General features: G+C 46.3%; 1 protein-coding gene across 2 annotated transcripts in view; it reads left to right on the top strand.

Annotated features, from left to right (window-relative positions):
- Positions 1-24,544, top strand: part of CENPM (centromere protein M) — a 153,643-nt gene that overhangs the window by 74,824 nt on the left and 54,275 nt on the right. Inside the window, exons 2-3 of one of the 2 annotated variants that reach the window (XM_069654397.1) lie at positions 6,381-6,460; positions 6,614-6,712. In XM_069654397.1, the coding sequence (XP_069510498.1) occupies positions 6,381-6,460; positions 6,614-6,712 (179 nt within the window). The remainder of the gene's footprint in view (positions 1-6,380; positions 6,461-6,613; positions 6,713-24,544) is intronic. The other variant, XM_069654398.1, reaches the window with a different exon arrangement.

Below are 24,544 nucleotides of genomic sequence, written 5' to 3' on the forward strand. Positions count from 1 at the left end.
TTAACAGCAGCCATTCAACTGATTCTATCCCAAGGTCATGAGGTATAGATGTGTATAGACTCTTCACATCAATGGTAAACATCAGGTGATCACAATCAAAAATAACAGAGTGTAGTTGCTGTAAGAAGTGTGTGGTATCTCTAACGTATGTGGAAGTTTGTTGTATTGAAGGTTGCAGAAAAAAGTCAATATACACTCCCAATGGTTGATTGATGCTACTCATTCCAGCAACAATAGGTCTCCCCGGTGGTTTAACAAGATCCTTATGAATTTTGGGCAATGTATAGACATTGGGAACCCTTGGGTGTGGGTTGTTGAGGAATTTATAGGTGTGTTCATTTATCCAGTCTAATTCCATGGCTTTATCCAACAACATCTCAAGGTTCAATTTGATAGAAAGAGTGGGGTCTTGGTCTAAAGGTGCATAAATGGTCCGATCTTGCAGTTGTCTGATGCATTCAATGTTATAATCTGTAGTGTTCATGATGACTAGGGCGCCTCCCTTATCAGCTGGGCGTATGGTGATATCCTTATCACAATATAAATCTCTGATGATTTTCATTTCATGAGGTTTCATGTTTCTATGCGGTGGAGTTTTATAACTGATCCGTTCAATGTCTCGAGTAACAAGTTTTTGAAAAATATCAATTGATGGTACTGAGATTGGTGGTATGAAGCCACTCTTAGTTCTGAATTCTTGAAAATCTGGGGCATCCGAGGTGTTCTCGTATGGTTCTAACTCCTCAAAGAATACTTTCAATTTAAGTTTTCTTATGAATTTGTACAACTCAATCTTGGTATTAAATAGAGTGGTACTGTAAGTGGGTACAAAACTCAACCCCTTTTGTAGGGTATCCTCTTCAGTTTTATTCAGAGTTTTATGAGATATATTTATGACTAGGTTTTCCTCAGTTGTAATCTTGTTTGTGGTTTGTTTTTTAGATTTCCTCCTCCCCCTGCGGGTTCTTTTGGGCGAGCTCCTAAAAAAGGTCCAGTCGTAGATGTGCGTGTGGACGGGCTGGCTGTTTGGTTGGGATCGCTCGATGCTTGTTCTGTCGGGACCCCAGTCTCCCTCTGTGCGTCTGAATCGGAGCTGGAAGTGTTATCTGTTGGATACCTGTGGAGTTTCTTTGGTGCTATCGGGCCATACTTCTCCATCCATGTATAAACCTCTTCATTGATATAATCATATGTGTCCCTTTTAAACTTCTTCACCTTCTTTTGTTCCAACTCGTTCTTGTAGTCTTCCAGTTTCGCATTGATGTCAGTTAGAATGATATCGTATTCTTCTTTTCCTAGTGAACCTACAAGTTCTTTCTCAATTTCCTGAATTTCAGTGTTTAGTGTAACCAAATTTTTTGATAATTCCTGTATGGTTAATAAAATCAGGTCAAGGGAACACTTATTCAAAATAGCCTCCCATTTCCGTACAAATTCTTTGCTTTCCTTGCAAAGTGTTGGGCGAAGTTGGATCCGTAACCCTCTTGGTATACGTTGATTCTTGAAATAGCGGCCTAGAGTGATCGCATGTAGTTTACGGTTTATCTCCTTCCGTATCAAGTATTCAAGTTGTTTAATGCGTTTAGACGGGTCTTTAGTTGTGGTGGAGTGTGTGCCAATGCTTGTTTCACTAATTAGTTCTAGAATGGCTGCCGCCTCCTCTGTGGAAAACCCTAGGGTTTCTGCGCATTTGGATGAAAGACCTTCGATATCTTCAAAGGACATTATGTTGTTTAAAATTGTCGTATGAGTTAAATTACAATCTCTATCACTGTGTGCCTCCACTCACGTGTGTCTCAAAAAAGGAAGAACAAGAGCAGGAAGGTAAGTAAGTGGGCACCACTTGTTTAAATTCACTTTCAAACAGATCAAAAAAGGTTGAGGTTATAAATCATCTTTCAAAAAATTCACAGGAGCTGGCTACGATGAGTCTGGAGACACCCTGACTCGTGGAACACAAAAATATAAAGAAGACCAGGTAACAAACCCAGGAGCCCACTTCCAGGTCACGCCAGGCTTGGGTGGAGGCGAAGGGCTGGGCAGCCTGGCTGCGCTCCGCCACCTTCGCTATGCCTCCCAGTCTGCAGGAGTAGAATTCAGGGAAACTTCCCTGGCGGGGTGTTAGCGTCCCAAGTGTCCCCTGCTGCTTCTGTCGGCCTCAACTTCACCCGGGGATTGGCCCACTCACTGCTGTTCTGCAATCGGGGTGGGCACCTCTTGGGATTGTATGCAGAGTGATTGCAGCGGTCCGCCGCAGAGTCCCGCCAGTAATCCTCTTCACTGGCCCCGAGTCGGGTGTAGTTTGTCATGGGGGGGGGTCCGTGCTGTTGCGATCCGCCCCGTTGGTGAGGGGTGTAGCGTTAGTTGGACTGACCTCGGATGGTGGGAACTGGGCGAGCACAGTATTTGCATTTAATGGTTGCGTTCTGGTCGCTGTCTTCTGATTTCTCCCTGGGGTGCAGCGGAGTTGGACGATTGAGATGCCGGCTTTATTATCCTTCTCCGCCTGCTGTCTGGCTGTCTGGCTGTCTGCTAGTTCGTTCTTGGCGGGGTCAGAAATGGCAGAGGAGACGTGCAGCACTCAGGGGGCGGGGGTCCGCTCCCGTCACGATTAGTTGCGACGTTCCACGTTGGTGCTGCTGCCATCGGATTACAGGGAGCGGGAAGATGATGCTCTGTGCGGGCGGGCTTTCGGGCACTCTTCTGCTGAGAGCTGGGGAGCGTTTCGACCTGAGGCGGGGAGTGGGGTCAGCACTGGGAGGGTGCTGGGGTCTCCCCGCTGCGGCGCCCTCAAGATACCCGCATCTGCTCGGGCAGCAGATACCTCTGGCGCTCTCAGAACAAAGAGGAATCTGCCATTTTGCCTCTGCGTCCCTCACTGCTTCTCTGCATGACTCGGGTTAGATCTCCCGGTTCCAGATGTCGCTCAGGGTCGGAAGTCGGTCAATGCCTGCTGCAACGCTCAGCTTTTGACCATGCTGCAAATGAATGTTAGAACTACGGTTTCACCGGGGCATTGTAGTTGAATGTGTGGCGCCAGCTGGGAGCTTTCACAGAGCCGCTCCGACTGCCATGGCTCCAAGCCACGCCCCCCCTTCCTTGCATAGTAAAGAGTTCAGCTGTGTTGTTGGATGCACCAGAGACGGGAGCCTGGACGTGGGCCCTTTTCTTGGAGCGAATGGGGCTAATCTTGTGTGTATAATGGGTGTTTGCTTAACTTCAAGCAATCCCACCTGGGGACCTTTTTGTTGGAGCTCTCCAATTCAATTCAGTCAAATTTTGAGGAGAAATAATAGCTTCATTACTATGAACTAAATGATTAACTTGGCCATGCGGGACGCCCCTCCTCTTAACGTTTCATCTGCTGTAGAATGGATGATTGTGGAATTCTGAGATATGGCTTCTGCAGGCAGGAAGAGAGATAATGGGTTTAATACGAATGGTTCACGTTCTTTTTCCTCCTCTTTACGTGTACATGGAGGAGATAGCCACTCGGTGGCCTTTCGCTGTGGCATGGTGTTTAGTTTCGGACTTCTGTACTCTTAAGTCAGCACTCCACTACCATGTAGTTAGGGTTTTTATTTTTGTATTTTTAAAGAATTTGCAAGACCTGATATATAAGATTATCCATAACCCCACTCCTACTGAAATGGTGGTTACCTAAATAAGAGCTGCCTTCCATTTAAATGAGTATCGGGGTTGATCTGTTAATCCGAGCTCCCGCAAATGTTCCGATTCCCTTCCAATCAAATGGTCCTACCACAAAGGAGGTACAAGCCCACATGTACATGCTATATCGCATAGGCTAAGCTAACCGTTCTCCTACAGAGAGGTCAAAATATAGAGGTGCCTGTCATCCCCCTAAACCTAAAGGATGATCTCCCACAGAGGTCTGGCAAACTCTGTACCCTTTTGCTCGCTTTAAATAATAAACACATTATCTCCAAATGCGGACGATGTAGTGATGAAATGTGACTATAAATGGACTTAAATCGCATGGCCGTACACAGGATATTTAGGAAAGCATTTGGTGGTCGGAGACGGTGTCGCTGCTGAAGCCTACTCCACCCTTTACTAAAAATTGAGGGAAACGGAGGAATGAGAAGTGTACATTAAATTGTGTATGTATAAAATAATTCTGCTGCAGAGTGCAGCCGTATAGATTAAGTGTGTGCTAATTCTAGCTACAGGAAAGGAGGAGCGGAAAAATATTTAAATAGATGTGCCAGCCCTAGCATCTATGTGGTTTTGTTATTGTTTGAGTCACCTGTGCATAAATCAACACAAATATATCAAATATGAATTGAGTGGGAGTTGCCCAGGTGGGGAAACTGTAAAAGGGGCAGCTCTGAACGCATTTAGAACATTGCCTGCACCAGGTGCTAAGAGATGTTCAAATACTCAAGCATTTCTTAGTAACACTAAGAATATCCTATAACCCTACTGCTGTACCGAGGTGCTGGTGGTACCACCTTATGTAAACCAACAGTAGACATGCTTACAGAGTCACTGTGAGCCTACCCCCCCCTTTCTCTATTCTACCCGTCATCTTGTTCCATTTGAATACTTTGCACTTGTGTGCTTCAATTCAAACCACTCCTCTTGTTCCCTCTTAAAACCCTCTTCCCCTTTAACTGCCGTGCATCCATCCTAGGCATATGGTCCCCTCTGTGGAGTCATTCCACTGACCTGCCGCATGCCAATGGCTTCCCTAACCAAATTTGCCCCACCATATTTTTCTTAACTCTTCTTTGCTATCGGACCTTTTTTTTCTCCCGAAAATCGGATCTCTATATGTTCATTTTTCGTTATTGGCTTTTTAATTTTTTTTTTATTTTTGTCCCTCTAGCCATCTTTCTCTCTGCCCTTTCTGTTCAAATTGTTTTTCTGACTTTTTTTCTGAGTTGGTTAACCGCCTGCGTCGCCATTTCTTGTATCCTACCCTCCACTGCATTTTTTTTTCAATTCTTCCAGACCCTTGGGACCTTAAATTCTTCCATCCCTTGAGGGGTGGGAGTTCTAATTGCCAAGAGCATCAGTATGCCCCCACAATGGCCCACACACCTATTCTATGTTTTAACTTGACTATCCCTGCGAAAATGTTTGAAAGGTGCATATTCTAGGGTTCTTTGGGTCACACTGACCCCAAGGAATGTGGGAGGACGCAAAAGGTATTTATGCCCAGATTAAAGTGGACCATTTTATGGAGAACATGGCCACTGGACTCTGGGCTCTTTCTAGGGTTTTTGACCGTTCAGGACATGGTCAGTGTCCATTTTGTGGTCAGAAAGTACACTGGCTAGCATCGACCAATGTCGACGAGTTTTGATTGTTTTAAGATATTTGCGCAGTGACCGCTTCCTTACAATCTTTATTGGCACAATATTTTATTTTTACATTGTGCTGAAAGCATAACTGTTCGGAATTGTAATGGTTTTTTCAAGGACGTGGTCATAATGTCCATTTTACAGTGTCAGTTTTTTTAAAAACTGAATAATCATAGTTCACATTGTGTGTGTGTAGTGCACTAAAGACAAGTTTTGTTTTGTTAATGTGTATTCAGTACTAGCGATACCACCCGGCGTTGCACGGGTCTGTAGCTGACCTGCATGTGGGGGTCTGCTATAGCCTTGTGTATGTTTTCTTGTGTCAACCAGCAACCTCTCGAAATCGCCTATACTGATAGCACTGGGCCGGACCCCTCCCTGTGCAGGGCGAAAGGGTGGGGTTGGCCAAAGAGTGCAAATTACTACTTCCGATGGTAGTGGTAATATAAGGTCCAGACTAATTTTATATTTATATTCGCCAGGGGTCAGTGCGCCATTGCATAATGCTTAGTCCATCTGCTGACTCGAGGCTGGACGTCCCGGCTCAGCACTTTTGACGCTGGACGTTTCTGCGCCACACCTTGGGTGCAGGTCCCGTTTATGTGCACACTGCTGGCCTTAGCTAGCAGGGCGCAGGAACTTGTGTGCCTGGTGCTGTTTAAGTATTTTCAACCGAAGCATCGGAAAATGCGGTGCTTCGTTTGACATTATATCTATGCAAACACTAACCGCTCAGTACATGTAGCTGTACTTTACACGGTCCATGCACAATGCAGACCTATTTGTGTATGGAGCATGCAGTTAAACTACAGCTCGAAGTATTGAGCTGCTGGTGTTTTCTTAAATATAAATGGTCATCCCAAGCACTGTATTTTCGGTGCTTTGGCTGATAATCTGTTTAAACTAACAGCACTAACCAGGCGTGCAGGTCCTTGTGCCTAGTTGCTGGCCGCAGCTAAAAGGGACCCGAGCCCAAGATGCTGTGCCGAAAGCGCTACACTCAACAGTGTACTGCTCTGACATTCTTTCTCTTGTTTTCTCCCTCCCTGACAGCTTGTGGGGAGTGATGAGCGTCTACAGGAGCTGCTGGCAGAGGCGATGCTGAAGGAGCCTAAACAGTTTGAATTGAAAATGTAAGTAACATTTTATTGTGAGTCAACTTGCGGCTCATGCATGCACTGTAGACATGTATCTCCTGGGCTTAAATCACTGTGATTGCTTAGTGGGATAATCTGTCTGTAGCCGAGATCTGTGCTGAACATCACGGAGTCCCTCTCTGTTTACAGCCACTTAGCAAGGTCACTGCCTCTTCCTTCAGAGTATGACCACCTGCGACCTCGGATAGACATGGTAGTCTTCCTGGTGAACTTGCAGAGCCAGCTTAGGTAAGGTAAGGTAAGGAGTGGAGGGAGGTCGTGTGTGTGGGATGGAGTGTTGTTGGCCATAATTGAGACCAGAGAAGATGGCTCATCCATGGGGGCGAATTCAGGGCAGAGGATAGTGCTTGTGGTATTTTGGGGAAGGAAATTAATCTCTTGTATGAAATGTACGCACACATGTATATTGTATTTACTTAGTATTATACAGTTAAAATGAATCCACTTTTAATACATCTCAACCACATCATCCATTTAACAAACAATAAAAATAGTAAAAACAGTATTTACAATGTCTCCCAAATTCCAAACCACCCAGTTTCTGACAACCTCATCAAAAGGCCAATAGTTAAACAATTATAATTTTCCTCCAATGAATAGTAAAATGTATAGTGTAGGCCTCCCGATTTCCATTCATAAATGTAGACCTGGACCACGCTTACCTCATGGTATCGGTGGCAATGCCCGCAGCTCTGAGTGGATTGCCTAAGGTGCACAAGAGATGAGCACTCAACTAGAGGATGTTTTGCGGTTTCAATTTGTTCCTCTCCACAGAGGCGGCATAGTCTATGCTCTCTAGGTGTATTCTGCCACGCTCCCATTATCTCCTGGGATTTTACCACGTTAAATTTGATTTTTTTAAGTAGTCCCACACTAATGCGTTCCCCACAAAGTGTTTTATGTAACTAGGATATTCCACCCATTCCATTAATGAATACCTCCAGAATTGCTTTTGGAAGCCAGATCGATGGCACGTTGATCGTGGCTATGGCTTGGTATCACATCTGTCATAATTTTCTTAAATGTTTTGTATAGCAAGCTGACAACATTCTCTGGTGCCCACCCAAGCCATCTGTCGGCTGTTCTTACAATTTTCGTGATGCAACTTGTCGGCATTAAGCCAGCTTTATGAATCATTGTCGTAAATCAAACCAGACCGGTTAATAATACCTGCTCCGTTTTTCAATTTCCAGTATGTGTTAGGCAGGAAAGATAGAATTTCGTATTGATGGGGGCAACATTAAATTCCAAGAACTGCAACTCTGCTGGAGTTCGGGGAGGCAAGCAAGTATGTTTCCTCAACAAACTACACACCAGTTTCGTAATATCTGTGAGTTTGTCAAAGGTCCGGATTTCAGCCTCGTACAAGATGGTTGGGCACATTTTGGCCAGGTAAAGCTGTATCACGGCTCCCACGGAGTAACCCCCACCCTGTCGTGCCAGGGAACCAATCGCATCGCTTATCCTAGCCATATGGGTGGTGGGATCTCAAGGTGCTTTCCACCTCTCAGTTTGGAATCAATTAATACCTAGATATTTATATTCGGGAACCACTTCAAGAACATCCCCACCCATCTTCCAGCCCAACCTCTGATCTTTTTCACGGTGGGGGCAAAGATCATAATCTTGGTCTTGTTAATATTTACCACCAGGGAGTTGGATTCTGTGTAGATTTTGAGACAGTCTGAAGATGCTTGCAGGCTGCCAGGAGTAAGACCAAGAATAATGAGGTAGTCCGCATTACCCATCCATTTCATTGCAGGGGGGCATGCCCTAGTTTCGGCGGTATGGCCAGTTGGTTACAGATGCCATCCCCTAAGTCCAACAAATAAAGGTTGAACAGGGTAGGGGCCAGTATACAGCCCTGTTTACGAACCTTACAGATGTAACGTCATCCAGTAGTCCTACCTTGGTGGTCCTGGCGGACGTTAAACCTCGTATTCTCATGCAGCAGGATAATCGTCTTTAGGAGACCAGATGGAATATTCCCAGATTTCAACTTGGACCATAACCTGCCCCTATCGACAGTATCAAATGCTGCACTTGAATCAATAAACGCAGCACATACAGTGTTGTTTCTGATGGCCAAAGTTTGTTGGATGGTAGTTACCAGAGCAGCCCATTTATAGTGGTATTTAGGCCCTTCCGAAATCCCGTCTGAGGGGAATAATATTCACTGAATCGGCCCATACCCTTAACTCATCCAGCAAGACACATGCACAGATCTTTGCAGGAGCGGCCGCATTGCCAAAACGCGATAGTTATGGGGGTGTGAATGGCTCTCCTTTTTAACTACTGGCACAATAATGCTGTCTCTCCAAGAGGAAGGGATAGCCTGAGACCGGCCAATCCAGCAGAAGAGCCAATGCAGTGACTGGACCCATAAATCAACATCAGCCTTAATCGGTGCACTACAAATCCCGTTTGGTCCTGGAGCCCGAGATGACTTGCTAGCACAAATTATTTTGGCAATGTCAGGACCGAGCTCTTGAATACCTAACTCCCTTAACCCAATATGCTGTGAGCTGACCTCTTATCTTCCTGTGCACACAAAAACCACAACATGCATGTTCCAAGCCAGTTCAGTGAGCCTGTTTAAGTTGTATTCTGTAGGCTTGTAAGAGTTAATAATTTTCCAAAACCAAGCCGAGGCGTTGGTGTTGGACTTATGAACCAGGTCCCTCCATCTCATGCATTCATTCTGGTATTTATATTGTCTCAACCGCCGATGGTAACTCTTATTTTTAATGTGTTTAGTCTTGGAGGCATGCTCGCTTGCTGTTATGTCCTTAGAAGCAATAGCACACAGATTTCTGCACAGCTCCTTCTTTTTTATCTTTGATGTTTCCATCGAAGGAGTTAAAATGTATGTTTTTTGGGCCCACACCCATGCAGGATTTGGTGGATACTTTAACTAGAGCACTAGTTTTAATTCTCATAATTTATGATGGCCTTTTCCACACAGTCCACAGTAGAGGACACGTCGAAAAGCCTACATATTATTAAATAATTGCCTAGATGGTCTAATGCTACAAGACTTGCATTTCTCAATCTGTTATCATTCCATGATAGCTGTTGCTGGACTGTATTTATATTTAGTATCCCAGATTGAATCGGGCAGGTTGATTGATTAGGTAGATTTAGAGCAGCAACCAGAGGAAAATGATCGCTCTCCTCTCTTTGCAATGCAGAAAGTATCACCGGTGTATGGCGGTAAAAGAAGATATAGTCTATAATACTGCTGCAATGATGTCCAACGCGAGTATACTGGGGTGCCAATTGGAGGGAAATGCTCCCTTTAGCCATAACAAACCCAACCGAGACCAGTAGCCTTGCCCAACTCGTCCCTCGCCTACAACACTTTCCAAGCCGTCACTCACCACAGGCGATGTCATTCGTCCCACTGCCAGCTTCTCCAAGAGTGTATCTCAGGGGATTCTGGAGTTCAGATCCCCACAAATCAAAACTGTGGAGCTAGCTGGCATGTTTATTATTAATGCTTCAACACTTTTTAGGATCCCCTCGTGTTCATGTGTGTAAGGGGGGGGGCGTCCTAAACGTTTATGATGGTTACTTCCCTAACGTTTGGTATGCCAGGCCCTCGTTGAATGGTAATCCTTCTTGCAACAACATATTTAGAGCCGGCTCGGGTTTTCTAATATTCCAAGCAAGTTTTTTACGCCTAAAATTAGGCCCCCCTTACAGTGTCCCCTCAGACCTTGAGTAGCCAAGGAAGACAGGATGTGCCACCCATCTTCAACAGCAGATCAGTGTGCCATGTTTCCTGGAGCGAATGATACCAAAATTATCAATGTGCTCTAGGAGTCCATCTGAGGCAAAATAATGTGGTTGCCCACACGTATTCCAATTTAGCAAGAGAAGGAGTATCGGACCTTGGTCATTGGTGAAACCACTACTCCCTCTGCTCTACCAGGTTTGCCAACCATTCCCAGTGAGCTTCATCCATCACCGTCCCACTCCCATTGAGCTCCCCCACTATTATGGGTCTCAACAGGTATATCATCATTGGGTTATTTAGCTACAGGAGAGACCGCCGTGAGCCCACATTCCTGCCCTCTCATACCTCTTCCATATACCCCAAATAGCTTGTTACCACTTAGCGCTTCGGTGTCTACTGCTACACGTTCGTAGCCCAATCTGTTAACATGGGAATAATGGTCTAAAACATATTCCAACCTGCTATTAACACTAAAGTAGACCAGTTGGCCAGCATCCTCACAAATGACGATTTTGATGTCACCACATGTAGGCAGTCTTAACGGCACCAAGGAATCCTAGTTTGCTGTATGGGGGTGAGAGAAAATAACCAAAGTGTTTTTTCAGAAAATGCCAATAAAAGGATGCACAAAGACGCCTGTGTTTTTTTTTTTTCCTTGCAAGAGCTAGAACAAATGGTTTGCTGCGCTGAATTCGCCATTTTCCAGGCTTACAAGAACAGGTTGAGTGGAAACCAAAACAAATATTTTTATAAGATTACCATCAGCTTTGTGAGAGGTAGGCGATTTACCCTTTTTTTCCCAATAGGACATGCATGGACGAAATGGAAGAGGCGAGTAGCTGAATGGGAAGACAAAAAGGCATACATTTTTGAAAATTAGACAAAATTCCAAGTTTAGGAAGGGTGATTTGTACAGGTCGGGCAACAACTATATAGGGAAAATTCGCATAGTTTGGGGAACAATTGGAAAAATGACAGATTAAAAAAGGTATGTGCTTGCAATGGTTGGACCTGTAAGGTAATGGCTTCTGTGAATATTGAGAAAAGCAATGCACTGCTACATTACCCTGACTCTTCCAGTTAGGAAATCCCAAATCTTTCGTAATGTTTCACAAAACAAGCGATATCACAAGCCAAAAACTGAGCCATGGTACACAGGATTTTTATGCTGACGTCCTAAACAGAAGTACTTGGCATGTGTAAATAAGGAAAACAAATGTGGTGAGGAATGGCAAGCATACATTACAAAAGCGTACCGTGCCTAAAGCAGCAACTAAATGTAGTTTACATTTGGGAAATGAAAGGGTTGTGCAACAAAGAGCAGTAGCAAATGTATGAAAACCAAGAGAAAACAACAAATGTCCTACCTTCCCACATTCCCACAGGTGTCCTGACAAACACGGTACCTCACCTTTGGGGGTGCATCTACCTGGGCGCAAAGGGAAAAGGCTTAACCACTGGTACATCAAATGCCCTGGGGAAGACTGGATTTGGCTTTGTGGAAAATCCACAAATTTGGGCTTGGAGTGTCGCAGCCACCAAGGAAAACAGGGAACCCCATGCATTTCTAAAAAGAAGACTCCGGTGGGAATCCACAGAGGTCTGACTTGTGCGAATCATCATGTATTGCCCACAAACCTCGGCAGAGTCAAAACTTTAGGAAAAACCCACAATGTTCAGACATTTCCCACCTCCAAATCACCGAAACATGCCACTGCCAACCACATATTTCCCATCTTTCCGCATTCCCACAGGTGTCCTGACATAAATGGTACCTCACATGTGTGGGTACACCTACCTGGGCGCAAAGGGCAAAGGCTAAACCACTGGTAAGGCCAAGTGTTTCCACAGAGCAAATTTTGCAGGAATTGGCTCTTGTGGACAACCTACAGATTTGGGCCTGGGGTGTTGCAGCCACGAAGGAAAACGGGGAACCTCACCCGTGGGAATCCACAGAGGTCTGACTTGCGCAAATCGCCCTAGTATTTAGTACCCACAAGCCCCGGCAAAGTCCAAAATTTAGGACAAAAAACACAATTTTCAGACATTTTCCACTTCGAAACTACTGAAACATGCCAACAACACATGCCCTACCTTCACACATTCTCACAGGTATCCGTATGAAAACAGTACCTCACATGTGTGGGTGCACCTATCTGGGTGGAAAAGAAAGTGTTGACCGTCCAAGTCCAACGGCAGTCCCAGGGAGCCCTGGCAGGGTCCCCATCCGTTCTCTGAGGGGACATTCTGTAACGCACCCCAGCCAGAGCTCCAGGATGGTTGGGGGTGATGTCCCCGGCCTTGGGCACCCGTCTCCCAGGTGGGCCTACTGTCCCCAAGCACAGCGGCACTCCCAGGGAGCCCCGACCGGGTCTCCGACCTTTCCCAGAGCGAGAAGCTGTAACGCAGGCCAGCCAGAGTTCCTGGATAGTCTGGGGTAATGTCTCTGTCCTTGGGCAGCTGTCTCCCATATGGGGCGTCCAGCCCCAAGTACAGCGGCTGTCCCAGGGAGCCCCGGCAGGTTGCCCATCCCTTCCCTGAGGGAAATTCTGTAACGCAGCAAGCGCTCCAGGATTTGTCGAGGGTGATGTCCCTGGCCTTGGGTGGCTATCTCCCATGTGGGTTGACCGTCCCCAAGTCCAGACTGCACCTCTGGCTGGGCTGCATTACAGGTTTTCCCTCTGGTGAGGAATGGGACCCTGCCAGGGCTCCCCAGAACTGCCGCTGGACTTTGGGATGGTCGACCCACATGGGAGACGGGCACCGAAGAGCGGAGGCATCACCTCCGACCATCCTGGAGTTCTGGCTGGCTTGCGTTACAGCTTTTCCCTAGGGAAAGGACTGGGACCCTGTTGGGACTTCATGGAACCGCTGCTGGGCTTGGGGATGGCCAACCCACATGGGAGACAGCCACACAAGGCCAGGGATATCACCCCGACCATCCTGGAGCTCTGGTTGGGCTGCGTTAAGCATTTCCCTCTGGGAAGGGATGGGGAACCTGCTGGGGCTCCCTGGGACAGCCGCTGGGCTTGGGGACGCTAGACCCACACGGGAAACAAATGCTCAAGGCCGTGGACATCACCCCTAACCGTCCTGGAGTTCTGGTTTGGCTGCGTTACAGCTTTTCCCTCCAAGGAGGGATTGGCACACTGCCGGGCCTACCTGGTGGGGAAACGCTGTAATGCAACCCAGCCAGAACTCCAGGACGCTTAGGGGCGATGTCCCCGGCCTTGAGCATTCATTTCCCATGTGTGTCTACCGTCCCCAAGCACAGCTGCAATCCCAGGGAGACCCGAGAGGGTCCCCGTCCTTTCCCGGAGGAAGAAGCTGTAACGCAGGCCAGCCAGAGCTCCAGGAAGGTGGGGGGTGATGTCCCTGGCCTTGGGCGGCTGTCTGCCAATTGGGTTGACCGTCACCAAGCCCAGCAGCGGTTCAAGGGAGCCCTTGCAGAGTCCCTGTCCTTTCCTGGAGGGAAAAGCTGTAACGCAATCCAGTCAGAACTCCATGATGGTCGGAGGTGATGCCTTCGGCACCTGTCTCCTATGTGGGTGACCGTCCCCAAGTCCAGTGGCAGTAACAGGGAGCCCCGGAAGGGTCCCCATTCCTCCCCGGAGGTGAAATCTTTAACTCGGTACAGCCAGAGTTGCAGCCTGGGCTTGCTGACTGTCAACCCACATGGGCGACAGCCGCTCCCAGGGAAACACCAATGTTCTGCTGGCATGGGGGGCAATTTGTGGTCTGACCCTGCAATAGTGTACCAGCCCACCAAAATACCTCCCCAGGCTGCCCACTGCCGCCCACACCACCAACAATCCAGCCCCAGTCTCACCCACCCCACTGACAATGGGCCCTAACCGTAGAATAATAAAAAAAAACTCTCAAATAACCTTGCAGCTCCTCACGTAAAAAAAACTGTAAATTAAACAAACATTCATTACCTATGGTCAGCCCAGCAAAAACAAATCATAACTATCACGCTCCGATCATCGCCCCCCCTCCCCTTCAAGCCATCCCTGGTGGTCTACTGACCCTCACCCCCCAATAAAAACACATTTTTCTTGTTTTGCCCCTTCCTGTGGCACATGGGCACATTACTGTGCCCATCTGCACCCAGGGGGTGGGAAGGTCCACCCCTTTCCCATTGCAAAGTTCCCTGGTGGCCCTTTTCCGCCCCACCCCAAATGGATGGGAGCATCTCATGTTGCCCTCCCTGGGGACAGACTAGCAATCTTCCCCCAATCATTTGGGGTGGGGGGAGAGGGCCACCCCCTTTCCATTCCAAACTTCCATGGTGGTTTAGTCTACCCCTCCCCCCCCCCCCCCCAACAACCCTACCAAAAGCCTGCATTTTGTTTTTACCCTCCCTAGGGGCAGATGGGCACATTAATGTGCCCATCTGCCCCCAGGGCGTTGAGGGGGTGGGGAAGGGCCACCCCCTTCCCATTGCAAAGTTCCCTGGTAGCCTACCCCCGTCCACCCCAAATGGATGAGGGGGCATCTCATGTACCTCTTTAAGCAATCTGCCCCCTGAGAGGGCTACATGAGATGCCCCCCCATCCATTTGGGGTGGGGGAGAGGGCCACCCCCTTTCTATTCCTAACAGATCTTTGGTGGGCTTGTTCTCTCTCCCCCCCACCCCCCCCACCCACAACCACACAAAGAACAGTGTGCCCATCTGCCCCCAGGGTGGCCAAAATGTACTGCCCCATGCTTTAGGGGCTGGGGGGGAGGGGTGGAGAGTAAGCCCCTCAGCCCACCCCCTACTTCATAAACCGATCCCTGGGGGTCTAGTGGCATTGCTGGGCGTGGATCGAGCGATCCGTGCCCAGCAATGCTTCAAGGAAGAGGTCCTTGGAAAGTGGAAGAGTCTCCCCTGTCCAACAACATCTCCCTTGATCAAAACGGCAGAGAAGTGCCAGAGATCGAGGGAGGAACTCGCCTTCCATTTTACTGCCGCAGCCAGAAGGGGCTGCAATGGTGAAATGTACATTCAGTGTCACTTCAGCATGCATTACGCACACGGATGTGCACTGAATGGAAATCCAACCCTTGGCCCGTGAGGAGGAACCTCCTCCTCACATAGCCCGGGGGTTCTATTTCAGATTTTTGCAATATCGCACAAAGAGAAGTGCCTTGGCACTGCAAACGTAGTGCTAAGGGCGAGATAGCTTGTCCTCGGCACTTAAGGGGTTAAACAATGAAGTATCAACCAAGGCAGTGTTCTTGTCCCTTTTCTTTGCTGTTTTCCTTTTTTCCCCTCCATTGGGCGGTAGTATTCAAAGTACAATCGCTCGGGTGAGTAAGTGTTGTAGCCGGAAGGGGGCAGTCAGAGTCACAAGAGCAGGGTCTTTCTCCAACCCAGTAGTCTCAATTAGAGCACAGTTTGTCAAAGGAGGGCCTCTCTTAACCTGATGTTCCACACATTGGCACTTAACTGTGGGACCTTCACATCTGGGTCCTTCAAGTGTGTTGGATTGGCTGTGTCTATTTTCTGCTGTTTTCCTGTTGCCAGATCTTCATACATAGAGGCCTGTTTTATGGTCCTTCTTTTTTTCCAGGTGTTCCACCCTGGTGAATCGTGACTGCCTTTTGTATTAATCAAACCAGTCAGTGGCATCTTTCGTGGTGCCTTTCTTGGAAGGGTAGAAGATCTAGACTGGGTGTGAGAACACACAGACTTAATTGGGTGCAGGCAGTAACCGGGGTTTGGGAACAAAAGAAAATGCATACAATCTCCCTTAACCACTTATTGCAGAGATTTGTAGCGGTCAGGTCACAAGATGGAGGATTGGGTTGTAACCCAGGGTAAGATGGTGCTTTGCATCAGTAACATTCTACAATGGAATGTTAAGGACAGGTTGGAGGTGAACACCTTTTCCAACTGTCTTTCATCATAATTGCCATGAGAAGGACTCTGTTTAGAGCCTGCTCCTATGAGGCCTACGTTTGGAAAGATTCCAGGACAAGATTTATGAAGATTCAGGAAGATCAGCTGCATCAACTATTTACTGGTGAAAGTGCTGCGATTTGAGCGCTTTTGCTCATTACTATTCAATATTTATAATTCGTTTTTGAAGACTGCGTAGTCGATAAAGGATCTAATATCATTTTTATCTAAAATTGAACTGTACAGTAAATACCAAGGGAAACGTGTTAATGAACAAGGAGCAAGGTTGTTTAGCATAACGATTTTAAGGGTTTAGAGCAGTAACCTTAACAGTACGGTACCGCACCAGCTCGCGCACAGGAAATAAAACTGTTACCGAGAAGTTCTCTTCAACAATTGCCGTCGAACTTCATTTTACTGAGAAAACAAAACTTCTAGAATACTGTGGAGACGTGCGCTCACCACTAGATGGAGTTTTGAGGTTGCGGCTCGCGCAAGCAAAGCTCAGAGGTTTATTAGGAAGTACATTTTAAACGTAGACACTTACTTTTTTTTTTAGGACAATGCGGGCTACTGCGGAGTAAATTAACTCATGTTTTTTGTCGCGTTGAAGCTCTTTGAGCTTGTTGATCTTCATTAGACTTCAGCGGCCATTTTTGTTTTTAGTTCAATTGGCTGTAGTTCAAGAAAAGTAGATTACAAAAGAAAGCATTACAAAATTAATAGATTCCAAAAGACACTTTGGAAAAGCTGAACAGTTTATGAATAACTGGCTGGTAGGTAATACTTTGAATTTTTAAACAAGAACTTAAGCGTTTAAGTGTGAAAAGATACAAGTTTGCATTCAAGGCATTTAGAGATAAGAAAACAGACTGAACAAGAATAAAGCAAAGTTATGATTTTTCTAAAACAAGAGTGACATTTCTAGTATTCTTCTACAATGAAAGTTGGTCAGAAAGTGACAAAAGTGTTTTTAAACTGGAATTCAAAGAGTACAATGTGCACCATGCCTAACTACAGCTGAATAAAATCCTCTAAGCAATAGCAGTGGATGCTGATTTGGGTAACTGAGATCCAAAAAGTTGTACTTTGGCACTGGCCAAGCGTTCCTTGATACCTAATGTGTGGCGGAGACCAGAGACAATACGGACACCCAACCAGGCAGAGGTACTATCCAGTACCCAGGATTGCACATGAGATTCACCTTCATCCATCTGGGACCATGCATTCATTGCATTTGCCTTGAGAAAGACCTTAAAGGTTGAAACACGTGTTGGCACTAATGAAATCAAAGTAATTGCATACTTTGAGCTCCATGTAAGCCTTGAGCAACTAGAATGTATGGTTGAAGAACTTTACAAGCAATAAAACCAACAATTGTTGCAAACACTTACCATGTGTGGAAATTAACACTCATTAGGTATCGAGGAACGCTTGGCCAGTGCCAAAGTACAACTTTTTGGATCTCAGTTACCCAAATCAGCATCAACAAACATAGGGACATCAGGAGCTTTGTCCCTCTGAGATCCTCCTACAGGCGGCAGGCTATTTATCGAGGAAGCAATCAAAACAATAGCGCAAGACCCACAGTTTCAACAAGCTCTAACACTACTTGGACAATAGCAGTGGATACACAGGTAATTGAGAAAGGGAAGCAAGGGAGATTGGGTGGTGAAAGGCTCTTGTAATAAAACGATTTCATTCTTGTACAGGGAGCCCAGCAGTGAGCCAAGAAGAGCTCCTGTGTCTTATTTTATTCAATTCCCGATTCCCCCCAGGCTGACCTGAGTCTTGCTGGAAATAATAGAATCTGTAGTAAACAGAGCAGTCATTGAGGGACTGTGGGTTTCACTAGCTTCCAGGGAAGAATAATGCAGAGAGGCAGGAAAAAAGTGCTATTGGTGATCACTTGTAATGAAGCCAGGGAATCGGCATGTTACTTTAAGATCTTAACAAATTGCTGCAGGACACCCATTGTTCAATTCAGGGCCAAGCCATGTTGTGTCATTATCTTTTCGCACTTTGTGTCAAGCTGACCTAGCAGCTTCTCCAGTATATCAAACATCATAGCGACGTGCTAACGTCTGTCCCGTTCGAAATTTCCCCACCCACCACTGTTATTTCGCCCTCCTGCAAAAGTCCATGCCTGGCGTCATTGACAGTGGTCCATGCAGTGCAGACACTGGTTCCAAATGTTGTCCTTCCGCTTCAGGATGTTGTGCAAATTTCGTTTCATACATTATTTGGCTCAAGTTATTCCCAATTTTCGGCGAGCAAAACATCTTGTCGATGGTGGAGGTGTTAGCCTCCAAGTCAGACTCCATGTTCTCCCCCAACGAGCTGGTACAAGGACGTATCCTTCAGGCGATACTAGTGAGATCAAACATGTTGCCCTGTTTGGTACAATTAGAGCTTTCACCATATTGTCAATTGTTTTAGAACCCAAACATGGAGCTGCCAACAGAAGTTCTCTGGCTAGTTTGGTACTTGCTTCTCTAACATCGCCATCCAAGTTGGTCTAAGCATGATTTGTTGTTTTTACAGTATACAAGTCGGTAATCTTAGTGATGATATTGCTACCCCCCACAGCATCACCATTTTTGCAAATCAAATAACGATTCTTTGAGTGCATGATCTTGACAAACTAAGAGGGGTGTTGTGTTTTTTCCGGTGCACGTTGCTTCAATGTGATAGCAGTTATTTGCACATTAAGTGGTGGTGCAAGAAAACCCTTCCTGCACCAATCGGGGGCAACACCGTTCATGAGGTGAAGGAGGGGTTCCGTCCCCGCAGTGCCTCACTAGGCGCCTTTAGCCTCCACCAAGCTCGCCGCCAGATAGTAATTAATGAACAGGGAGAGGGGCAACCAGGTGTTTCCTCCCCACAGGGACTGCTTTTTTAAACGAAGGGTCAATCGGCCCATAGACTTCTACATTTCTCACAGCTCTTGTGGCTCGATGCAGCACTGCACCATTTACTTCAGTAGCTTACCCTCGTAGGCTTACCCACTTATGCCACTGTCAAAACTCGGCCCGCTGGATGCCGGTGTACCTATGCACCGGGATCAGGCTCAGTCGAGCCCAGCAACCAGCAGCCACATCCGCGCGTCCTCGCACAGGGTCCCCCCACGGCCCGGCTCTCCGCTCTTGGGGCTCCTTCAGTCTCAGTGTGTAGAGCTATCCGAAGGGACGTTTCAGAGGAAAGCACAAGCCGCACCTCCGGCAAGACAGTGAGACCAAACAAAATCACAAAGGCAGCTTCTGACACACTGACATGACACTAAGATATGTAGCGTATATGTACACCTTTTTTTTGTCAAACTTGGCATACTGTTTATTTATGTAGATGGTCTTGCATATCGCAACCTCAACCATATTGTGTGCCTAGGTACATTCAAGGAATGCGTTTTGTTGGGAGGTTGTAGGTGTAGGAGCAGAGCAAGGTAGCTTTTAATTTGTGCAGACCTTAAGGAAGCATGCTTTGTGCAGTGATAAGCTTCTAGATATTTTTGGGGGTACAGTGGCAGGTGAGACCTTTCCTGACATACCCTGCAGTGATTGTTTGGTATCAAGTGTGACTGTGTGATGACTTATCCCATTTGCTTTGATGTTTTGGCATTAAGTGATTCAGTGTTGGCTGGTGTGTATGATAGTTGTTAGTTGGGGAGGGAAACTGGAAGGTTAATTGGCAGTTAGTATTGGCTTTGGGCAATGCAGTGCCAAGGAGTGCACCACAGATGCCTTCCATCTATTTTCTCCACCAGTGTATAATTCCTGTCATTGAGTAAGACTGTTGAAGAAAGGTAAACATCTGCCATGTTTATAATTTGCAAATTAACATAACCTGCTGAATAGCATAACAAATAAGCAGATTGTAGCCTATCCTTTATGGTAATGCAGCGGTTGCAATATGGTTGGCAATGACCGTTGCTAGTGCATAGTTGTCCAGCAGCATTTTATCGTTGCACGATGTAAGGCTGAGTGGGGTCTGGAAGGGCAGCTCGGGCCAAGCAACCTGACCTAGCCTAACATTGCAAAATCTCTGTTTCTTTGTCTTCCATGCTTACCCTTTTTGCACTGAGTGCATTACTAGGGGTTGTTGGAGACATGAACATTTGGTTTGGGTGAAGAACACGCTATGCAATAAAAAACAATGGCCTCCATTTCTCCTTTCATGTTGTTCCGTTTCAGGACTCGCCCTACATTGCATAGGTGTTGTGCCTGGTTAGGCCTCCTGGGGCATTTCCCCATAGGTCAAAGAGAAGGGTTAGTTAGATGATCAGAGGAGGGGACATAATCCCTTGTACTTCACCCCAGTGTTATGATTGGGCTGAAAGTGCACAAATGTCCTCTGCACAAAAATAAATCAAAACTCTCATTGGCACACACAGCCACTTGCTGAAAGGATCCTCCTCGTTTGGTGTAGAGGCATCGCCGTAACTTCCCTTTCAGAATGCTGCTAAATCCGTGCAGGAGTTCCTTCATGTGCGGGAGGGAGGCTTCCGAGATGCGGAGCGAGAAAGATGAGTCAAAGATTCCTCCGTTGTTCTCCAGCTGTCAAAAGATACATTGTAAAACAAGTGTACAGTACTTATTCACGCATAGGGGGCAATCATTTGTGAAGAGCGGAGTTGTCGGGGGCAGTGTCTGAGCCAGTTGCAGCTTGTATGTTGGGGTGCCAGAACACTACCCCCCTTTTTCTGTGTTAAGTGGAAGGTGTACGTTTTGATTCAGAAACTCCTATCTTTCACCTATTGCAGGGCCCCTGCTGCAGAACGATCTTAAGCCGCAGGTACAGTGTCACTGTAATCCTCATGCGCACATTGTTCATCTGTGGTAATTCAGGTTGAGAGTCTGGAGTAGCCTGTGGAATACCTCCTCTGTTTTCTCTACAGAGCCCTAGGTACCGTGCAGTTTGCACATGGTTTATGAATTGCAGGCCAGCGCTCAATCTTCACACTTCTGGACGTAAGGCTTGGCATACAAAAGTTGCCATACAAAAGTTTGAAGACCACTGGTCTAAGTTAGTGATAATGGGCATTGCAACAGCAATGCTGCAGTGAACAAAATTCCGCACTGCCCATAGATACCAACTGACAAAAGTAGAATCTCCCGCACTGTTCCATCTTAAGGTTTGCTCTTGATTTGTAAAAGGCATGGTTTACAATTCCGTCACTTCAAAGTTATACTACATAAAACGTTTTCACATGGTTTAATCGTTATGATACCAATATATCATTCAGTTAATAAAACTAGTAAGCCTGTCTAATATTTACCCGCTTCCTCAGCTAATTCATCAGCATAAGGACAGACTACTTCGTATGGGAGAGTTGGTTGTTATCATTGCAGTGATATGACGTGTTCATCTCTGAATAATTACAATGTGCTCTTACCATAATTTGTGAAGTTCATGGGAACAGGGGTTCTGTCAATGCTGGAGCTCATTTTCCCTTTAACAACTGTCTTTAAATGTGATGTGTTAGACAAGAGTTATCCCATGAAAATCCCAATAACTGGGTTGAGTGAAGACCCTGATTGAGTATTTTTGTTGAACTGTTAGCAAGAGTTTGCATACCCCTGCTTTTTTTTCCGTGATGCCTGCAAATTAACATTTTACATCAGTGCATCGTACAATCGCATTTAAACTTTTTTCATTTAATTTCTAGTTTTAATCTTCTAAAATATGTCAGAGGGTATCTGAAACAAATTTTTCTTATGCTTGCTGAAAAGCATTAACATGGCCCGCGCCAATGCACACTTAATCCAGAGGGTAGAAATCTCACCTTTCATAAACATGCTCCTGCTAGTCTCTGCTATGAGATTCTACGAAGCAATGAAGATTACCCAAGCTTACAGCTCAGGGGAGTCTTAATTCTATTAATGGCACGGAGGCGAGCATTATGCTCAACTTTCTTTAATTCTACTCCTGAGCAGCCTTTCAGAATGTAAACCTTTCTTCTTTTTTTCCCCACGAGTCCCTTGTTCTCTGTAGTCCTGTGTCATCCAAAGTCCACCAATCCTGGCAAAGATCCTCCTACGACTCACATCCTGCGTGGGTCCCTTCCTTTTTCTTTTGGCTATGAATGATCGCCCAACTCTTGAGAAGAACTCAATGGCCAATACAACAGCAACTCCAACAAAACCTTGAAGCCAGCAACGGCAGAAACTCCCCACTGCATAGAACCTCAATCGAACACAGACGCCAGCACTCCGACTTGGCTTGAAGACTCAAAAATTCTTCTGGTCATCACCTATGAGGCAAGAACAAAAACACGCCATTAGAGTGGGGATGCGCTAGATGCCCCTCAACACACTCTACAATGTCATACTAACAAACAGTATACAATCTCAGTGTGTCATGGGTGGGATAATTCTTGCCTCCCGTGCCTTTAATAGAATCAAGACTCCCCTGAGCTGCAAGCTTGGGTAATCTTCATTCTATGTCAAGACCACAGTCCAGGATTATGCTTGTTCAAAGCTTCTTATTACTGTTGTAGCAATCACTGACACCGGCTTAAAATAAAAGGTCTTAAACATTGCATCGGAAGACCACTTTGCTGATTTCAGAATATCCTGCAAAGACACTCCTGCCGCAAATGCTCTACATGCCATCGCACCTCTAGCAGAATGCGTGCCAAATGCACTCAAATCAATGCCTGCTAGTTGCATAACCTCCCTGATGCACCTAGCTATCGTGGCAGAGGCAACTGCGTGATATGGGTCACCCATACCAGCATGACGCCTGCTATCGCTTTCTCATAATCTTGAATACACTGCACCAGACAGAGCTTAGGGTTATCTGGAAAATACAGGTAAGAGATCACTTTGGAAGCACACTTTGTACGTTTAGGTATACTGAATGTTACCCCTTCTGGATATAAGATCTTTCTGTCTAGCTTCAGCGCCTTCACGTCTGACACCCTTCTACAGGCTACCAGACAGAGCAACATCACTAACTTCCCTGAAAATGACTGGTGTCTGTCCTGATAGAAATAGCTGAAACACCTCTTCTACATTCCATAGTACTGAGTATCTGGGTGCGGGAGGCTTACTCAACTTCACACCTCGCAGAAGACTCACTAACGCATGGTGCTCCCCTACTAGTATCCCATCTATTTTCTCGTGTCTGGCCGATCTTGCGTACCTATACACTGAGGGTTCAGAATGCGCGCCCATCATTCGACAGATCAGCTAGGAAGTTGAGAACCTGAACTATAGTTGCTGAAACGGTATTAACACCCTGTTGACGACGACAGCTTTCCCATCTGCACCATGCAGTGCTGTACTCGGAAGTGTGGAAGGTGCCCATGAATTTCCAATGAATTCAGCAGGGAGTTGCAAAATTTGCGGCAATTCACATCTCTTCCTGAAACCCTACACGCTAGCTAACTGGTGTATCTGACCAGATGGATCCTCCAGTAAGTACCGCCTGTACGGAATCATCCGAGGAAAGTTCCATCACCAGTGGAAACCAAACTTGGGACTTGCACAATGGCAAAACCACAACTAACTCTGACACTTCGCTGCAACCTTCGCTAAAACCCTTGTCAGCATGATGAATGGGGGAAAGGCGTAATGGACTGCTCCTGCCCAACTGTGGAGAAAGGCGTCTGTTCCCAGAGCTCCCGGATCCAGTCTCCATCTGAAATACCTGGGAGTCTGCATGTTCAATCTAGACGCAAGGAGAACGATGCCGACCAGTCTCCACATCTCCTGCAGCTTCATAAGGACTGCTGGATGCAACCTCCAGTTGCTGGAATACACAAGGTAGCGTGAATTCCAGTCTGCCATCACATTTTGCTTCTCTGTAAGGTATTCCACCATCCTATGTTCTTCTCCAGGCAGTGGTGCCAAAAGTCGTTTGCCAATTCGGCTAACATCTTGGAATTTGTACCTCCCAGCTGGTTTATGTACCGCTGAGATATTGATCTTCAGTAGATCACAGCAATTCACCTTGTCCTTGATATGATATGGCATTTGTAACGCGCCTATACACAAGTGTTTCAAGGCACGTTTTCTTGGCAAACCTCTGTAGTGTGAAGGAGCTTGCTAGCAACTCCAGACAATTTATGTACGCTTTAACTCTTTTTTTGGACCATTTGCCACCTGTTTCTAGGTCTCTGCACCTGGCGCCCCACTCAGAACTGCTTGCATCTGATTCCATCACCAGTTCTAGAAAGTCGCCGAAGATAGCCCGGCCGTTCCACATTTCCATATTTTTGCAACCATATTGTCAGTTCTGACCGCGCCTTCTCATCTAATGGGACTGACTGGTGATAACCTACACCTCCCTGTAGATGTCTGATTTTCAACCTTTTGTAAGGCCCTGTAATGCAGTGGCCCAGGAAAGATTGCCTGAATTGACGCTGCCGAAGACCCACTACTCTGACTAGATTCCAAAGCGCAATAATACTCCTCTGCCTGATCACTACTCT

This window comes from Ambystoma mexicanum, chromosome 3q, assembly GCF_040938575.1.
Source record: "Ambystoma mexicanum isolate Mex_15411 chromosome 3q, UKY_AmexF1_1, whole genome shotgun sequence".
Taxonomy (NCBI): Eukaryota; Metazoa; Chordata; class Amphibia; order Caudata; family Ambystomatidae; genus Ambystoma; species Ambystoma mexicanum.